At 48.0% G+C, this 7,060-nt stretch overlaps 1 protein-coding gene across 3 annotated transcripts in view; it reads right to left on the minus strand.

The window, feature by feature from the left end:
* Nucleotides 1–6,538, minus strand: part of C5H1orf35 (chromosome 5 C1orf35 homolog) — a 91,754-nt gene extending 85,216 nt beyond the window's left edge. Inside the window, exons 1-4 of one of the 3 annotated variants that reach the window (XM_063924531.1) lie at nucleotides 6,439–6,538; nucleotides 5,046–5,153; nucleotides 1,649–1,799; nucleotides 734–779 (exon numbers count right to left, since the gene is read on the minus strand). In XM_063924531.1, the coding sequence (XP_063780601.1) occupies nucleotides 734–779; nucleotides 1,649–1,799; nucleotides 5,046–5,139 (291 nt within the window). In that variant the 5' untranslated portion in view covers nucleotides 5,140–5,153; nucleotides 6,439–6,538. Of the gene's footprint in view, nucleotides 1–733; nucleotides 780–1,648; nucleotides 1,800–5,045; nucleotides 5,154–5,963; nucleotides 6,023–6,277; nucleotides 6,354–6,438 lie in introns of those variants that run through there. The other 2 variants (XM_063924533.1, XM_063924532.1) reach the window with 2 other exon arrangements.
* Between the last annotated feature and the right edge of the window lie 522 nt (nucleotides 6,539–7,060).

A 7,060-nucleotide genomic window follows, 5' to 3' on the forward strand; every position in this document is an offset into this window, starting at 1 on the left:
CTGCCATGAGATATACGTAATGGCTGACCGGCCTCTCTGCCATCTAAGCAAGATCACTTTGACGTTTAATGGAAATGATGGAATATGGAGAATGGTTTATCCTGGAAAACACGTGCATTGCGTATCTACCTCATGGCTGTATAATGAACGTCTATGGCTGTAAGAAGCCCCCCCATTATTTTCTGTTATAGGCAGTGGGGTAAGAGTTTTAGACAGAGTGGTAAGAGTCCCCGTTCTTCCAGCACCCGCATTGCTCATATACAGTATGTACATTTCATCACAAGAGGTGCCCGTCTGGGTTTTGCCTATTTTCCAATTTGAACAGCTGATTACAGTTAGAAAGAGGCAGCTAACGACGGCAGAATTTTGCAGCAGACAAGGCTGGAGGGGGGGAGGTTCAGGGGAAATTTGCGGAAAAATTATTTCACAGAAAGGGTAGTGGACAAGTGGAATAGCCTCCCATCAGGGGTGGTAGAGGCTAAGACAGTAGAGCAATTTAAACATGCATGGGATAGACATAAGGATATACTTACACAGAAATAAGGATCAAATAAGGTTAGAGATAAAAATAATATAAAAAAAAAAAATAAGGGGCAGACTAGATGGGCCAAGTGGTTCTTATCTGCCGACAAATTCTATGTTTCTAAGGCTGGATGATGTAACAGCGTCTTTCTAATAACAGAGCTTTAGTCTGGGACACGTTTCCGGGGGAAACTAAGCAGCCATTTCTTACCTCTTTGCTGATTCCTTTGGGCTGACGCGTCACAGTCTTATAGCCCCTAAAAACGAAAAAAAAAACACAGAAATTCTGAGTATCCTGCAATGACATCCTGAGGATTGTACTATAGTTCCAGCTTTAGCAGAACGGCAGAGCCTCTACTCTGGGAAATCCTCTGCCTGCTCTGCATTCTGACCTGCTCAACCAGCTTCCCCTCCACCATCACACCCCCCATGTCTCCATACTACTGCTCCGTTCAGCTTCCCCTCCACCATCACACCCCCCATGTCTCCATACTACTGCTCCGTTCAGCTTCCCCTCCACCATCACACCCCCCATGTCTCCATACTACTGCTCCGTTCAGCTTCCCCTCCACCATCACACCCTCCATGTCTCCATACTACTGCTCCGTTCAGCTTCCCCTCCACCTTCACACCCTCCATGTCTCCATACTACTGCTCCGTTCAGCTTCCCCTCCACCTTCACACCCTCCATGTCTCCATACTACTGCTCCGTTCAGCTTCCCCTCCACCATCACACCCCCCATGTCTCCATACTACTGCTCCGTTCAGCTTCCCCTCCACCATCACACCCCCCATGTCTCCATACTACTGCTCCGTTCAGCTTCCCCTCCACCATCACACCCCCCATGTCTCCATACTACTGCTCCGTTCAGCTTCACTCATGTGTCATATTAATGACAAGGGTGCAGGAGCATCTGGGCTACTATCTGTGATAACACATCCCCCCAAACGCACAGGACGAGAGGCCATCCTAGGACACTTGTGCAAAGAGACGCGCAGTCCCACCAAAGCGCGCCATTTACTGCAACCAATTACACAGCACATTAATAATAAATCATTATCACTGAGACGCGTCTCTCCCTCAGCTCCTGCTCTCCGTCACAGCCAGCGGTAACAGGGGACTCACAGTGCAGACATCATGGCCTGGTCTTCTGCCTCTCTCACTGCCGCCAGCTCCTGCTCTCTGCTCAGCTTCTCCCCACCGCCCTTCTCCTTTGCGTACCACGTCAGGTCCTTTCCCTTCTGCCATCTTCCAACTGGAGCCATGAGCGAGTTCCCTGCATGGAAAGACAAGTACGGCGATTATTACTGTACCGCCCGCACCAGGGAGAGATGGACCGCGTCCTCCCCATGGTGCGTATTCCCAACATTCTCTCCCCTCACTAACAGAGCAGGCAGAGACTGACTGGCACCCCTGCAAAAAATGCACTGTGTGGATGGGCGGTTCCACACCCAGGGGCGTGGCCAGTGATGTCACAGCAGCTCACATGACTAGAGTGTTGGGAATCCCCTACGGACTACGACAATCAGATTTCATAAGAGGGCGGGCTTAAAAATGAGGGTGGGGCTTCAGCTGTCTATAGTGAAGGGGAATATAATACTCATCTTGAGCTTCAAAGGGGATGTCAGGGTATCACAGAACAGCGTATTCAACTTCATGACAATTTATATTTTGGAGTTTAATGGTTCTTTAGAAAGTACATATTTAGGAGACCTCACTCTTGTATACCGGGGGAGGGGCGGGTGTCTCACATGCTCTGTACTCAAAATAAGTTCAATAGTTGTTGCACTGACTCTTAATACAACAAATTAGAAGTTACAAGAACAAAGTAAATGGGAAAAATAAAAAACGCTCTTGAATGTCTTTAGTTTATAAAATAAGGAATAATACAGAAAATACACGTAAATTATTTGCAGTGAATACGCCATATAATATAAGGAAAGAACGTGTAGGGTTGTCATAATATCAGTGATCGCGCTGAGCAAAAATAATTGTGGGTCCCAGGGACCCCTCTCTATAACAGATTGGGGTCCTACTCCACAATTTCTGGGTCCCACCACATATTCTAAGGGGTGAGGGCAGGCACGGAGGGGGTTAGGGGCAGGGGGGCACTGCTGGGGCTAAGGGTAGATAGAAGTTTGGGCAGTACTGGGGGAAAGAAGGGGGTTGGGGGAAGGCAATACTGGGGGCAGTGATGGGGGTAAAGTAGATAGCAGTTGGGACAGTGCTGGGGGCAAGGAGGGGGTTAGGGGCAGGTAGAGCTGTAGGCAGTGTTAGGGGTATGGAGGCATCAGTACCCAGGATTCAGTGCTTCACCCCATTATCTTTTAAGATCAGCTCCTTTTTGTCCTTGTTGATGCCCTCCCGTTACAGCGAGATCCTTGAGATGTGTGTGTATGCTGGGCACGGTGTGGGTATGGGAGTGTATGTGTGCTGGGCACTGTGTGGGTATGGGAGTGTGTGTGTGCTGGGCACTGTGTGGGTATGGGAGTGTATGTATGCTGGGCACTGTGTGGGTATGGGAGTGTATGTATGCTGGGCACTGTGGGTATGGGAGTGTATGTATGCTGGGCACTGTGTGGGTATGGGAATGTATGTATGCTGGGCACGGTGTGGGTATGGGAGTGTATGTATGTTGGGCACGGTGTATGCTGGGCACTGTGTGGGTATGGGAGTGTATGCATGTTGGGCACGGTGTATGCTGGGCACTGTGTGGGTATGGGAGTGTATGCATGTTGGGCACGGTGTATGCTGGGCATTGTGTGGGTATGGGAGTGTATGTATGTTGAGCACGGTGTATGCTGGGCACTGTGTGGGTATGGGAGTGTATGTATGTTGGGCACGGTGTATGCTGGGCACTGTGTGGGTATGGGAGTGTGTGTATGCTGGGCACGTTGTGGGTATGGATGGCGTTATAGGCATGGTGTGCATATGCTGGACAATGAAATGGCCCATTACTTTGATCATTAAAGTCCAAACATAGTTTAGTGATAAGGGGATAATGTGGTCCTTATACACAGGTCCCACAGCTATAATGCAGGCATTAAGAAACACTTTCTCAGCCCAAGTCTTGGCACAAGGGGGGGGGGGGGAATAGAGGTTCACCTAGAGATGGGCACAGATTATCAGCAGGTCCAAAATGTGATAGTTTTTTAAAGTAAAGAGGTCTGAAACTTTCTTGTGCAGGGTGCGCAACTAGTTGCTCCTGTCACTGCAAAGATCCCCTGTGTGCATAGACGTAGATGGTAAATCCCGCTGCTCCCACCCTCTCAGCCCTGCTACACACATCCTCTCTAGGGCAGCAGCAAGTGATCCCGGAGGTTCCTCTCCGACCGTGCAGCAATGACCCCGCCGCAGGTGTGACCTGTCCCTGCACCACTATTATTACCAGCAGCCAGTGGCCACTTCTAAGGTCTGACAGGCTGAGCCAGCACGCAGTGCACGGGAAAGCAGACTGCTGGCTGCTGAGGAACACATGTCCCTGATGCGGCAGAGAAGGGGTTACAGCATGGAGCCCGCATCACGGGTTTTGAGTGCAAGACAAAAAAAAACAATAGGAAACACTCACCAAGACGTGCATGGTGTTCCAGGGCGGATTTCAAGGTGACTGGGAGACGCTGTTGGCCGCTATTGGAAGAGGAGACACTGAGGGGCAGCGATTGGATGGCAAGATGCACATGTCGGCTAGTGACAGCGCGTCCTGCGGGACCCGCTCAGTTTTAAAAACGGAGTCCCTCACTGCCTGTACCGCGTAAAAATGCGCTATAGCGCGTATTTTGCGATCACTGAATATGGCAAAATCCAAGGGAGAGGGGTAGATAAGAGGACAGTATCAGACAATTAGAGAGGAGAGGAATCAAACTGGGGAGAGATAAAGTACCAACCAACCAGCACCTGTAATTTTGCAAACAAAGGGGCAGATGTATTAACCTGGAGAAGGCATAAGGAAGTGATAAACCAGTGATATGTGCAAGGTGATAAAGGCACCAGCCAATCAAATCCTAACTGTTAATTTACATTGGTTGGTGTGTTTATCACCTTGCACATATTACTGGTTTATCACTTCCTTATGCCTTCTCCAGGTTAATACATCTGCCCCATATGTCTGTAACATGACAGTTGGGAGCTGATTGGTTGGTACTTTATCTCTCTGTACAGTTTCATACATAAATGGTGGAGGAGACTTATACAGTCAGCTCTCATGCGGTTGTAGTTTTCAGTAATTAGCAAACATAAGCTACATCACAATAATCTCAGTGTTACTGTACGCGACCACTGGGTCATTACAAGAGCCTAGCACAGCGGTCAGTCTCACCTGGGGTATCGCTTTCTCTTTTCATGGGGTCTGCTAAAGACCCTCAAACAAACAGACTGTACTGTTACCTAATTAGTAATAAGAGAACCACCCAGTGTGTGACTACATGCACTGTATACTCGGTAAGGGTATAATCGCTCATCACAACATGAGGTGACGTTGTGGCTTATGGGTGTAATAAAATAGAAAGCTTTCCCTTCTCGTTACCCAGGTAATTTTCTCGCTGCTTGTCCGTCTTCACATCTTCCCAGTTGAACTGGTCTTGTCCTCCTCGGACGCCCGCTCTTGATGAGCCGAACATAGTGAGCGATAGAGCTGTAAGAGAAAGCCAGACATATTCCAGCGGAGACGTCGCAGCCACGCACGATACACGCGGCGCTGTCCCTGCGGGTCTCCCGGCACTACAAACACCATCATATCAGGTTTGCTCAGCGTGATAACCGTGCGCTTACTGCATTCTATAAATATTCACTCGTACAGTCTACGTAACAAGGACAGGTGACAGAACTGCACGTCACATGCAGCAAACGTGGCATTTTACTGCGCTGGCGGTAAGTCACGAACAGAAGGGAAGTTCCAGGAACAAATCGTGAAGAGATGGGACTGTTCCTGGTAATAAGGGACAGATGGCGGCTATGGATTAGGACCAGGAACAGCTGCGCCCACAGCGCACAGGTGGCCGATTCACACTCAGGGTATAGTCTGTCTGTCTCAGATACCTGGACAACACAATGATACTAAGGGAGTACCGGCGGCTGCTACCATCGTAGACTTTACTGTGCAGACCATAGAGGTGCCCAGCAAGACATGCGTCATAATTGTCCACAATGTGCGCAGTAGTGACATCATAACTAACATACCAGACGTCATACCAGTTGTATGGCAGAAAACTGGCGATACAGCGTATAATACACACACACATATATATATATATATATATATATATATATACACACACACAATTACCCCTAATGTAAACTGTACGTATACTAGAAGGACTTTTTATCCTATAGGCCAAGACATACACAGTATATAGTTGCATACTAATAGCTGTCAGTGTGGTTGGATCTAAATCGGATTGGGAGAAGGGACCTTCTAACGTCACTAGGGAAGGAGACACGTTACCAGGGGGAGGAGCTACGGCCGAACAGTATACCCGGAAAGTTTGCTCGCCACGCTTCGGGCTCGGTGGCTCGTCACCTGATTACTAAAGGTAATAGTTGGTGGCGTGAATAGTAGAGGAAATATCCTGCTGGCCTAGCTCCTCCCCCTAACGTAAAAGGTCCCTTAGGCCACTTGAATCTAGCATAAACCTTGTCTTGTATGCTGTACAATGTGTGTATGTATATGTATGTATATATATATATATGTGTGTGTGTAAAATGTATATAAACCTAAAATTTAAATCCCCCTCCGTGCAATAATGCAATGACTGTTACCCCTGCGTGTCCCATGTATTTACCAACGACAAAATCACTAAGCGTTAATTAATTTAGGAGGATGCATTTGCTGCAGTTCATTTGCAATCTATGGAGAACAAGTTGGAAAAGCAGAAACCCTCCCATTAATTAGCAGGTAGGTGCTATAATGGGCCCCCTACCTGGCCGATACTCCTCTCACCAGACACGGGTCCCACACTCAGATTTCCCGGACGGAAAACAGCGGGGAACACTCACTTCCGGGAGTGAGAGCTGGGGGGTCACGTGACCGGTGCGGCCGCTCGGACGGCCATCTTTACTACGGGCAAGTCACTGAAAGCCAAGACACTATGCCAGGCTCTGTTAGGCGACAGACTAGGATAGTATTGTAATTTTTAATGATCACACTGTCCCGGAGTCACACATCCCATCCCTCAGATCTACACTGAGCACAGCATAGGTGCCATACTGTTCCAATATTTAATATTTCACCCTGCAAGTCTATGATCACAGATCAGGGTCTGCTGTATTGTACAGATACTAACACCTTGTACACTGCAATATAATGCATATTTGTAGCCACTAACCCTGTTCTCTTTTATATGCAATGTCTGTTTGCTTTATGTATTTAGTATATACACACACAGTATAATTCTATAGACCATTGCACAGTATACACACAAAGGGGTTGATTCAATTAGGCGTGAATTACTTACGGCTGCGAGTAAGTGCAGTTACATGCCGGTAGCTCCGGACTTGCAGAATTTTATTTACAGCCCTATGAGGTGAGATCTGGGCATAAGG

The sequence above is a fragment of the Pseudophryne corroboree genome, chromosome 5, assembly GCF_028390025.1.
Source record: "Pseudophryne corroboree isolate aPseCor3 chromosome 5, aPseCor3.hap2, whole genome shotgun sequence".
NCBI classification, from domain to species: domain Eukaryota; kingdom Metazoa; phylum Chordata; class Amphibia; order Anura; family Myobatrachidae; genus Pseudophryne; species Pseudophryne corroboree.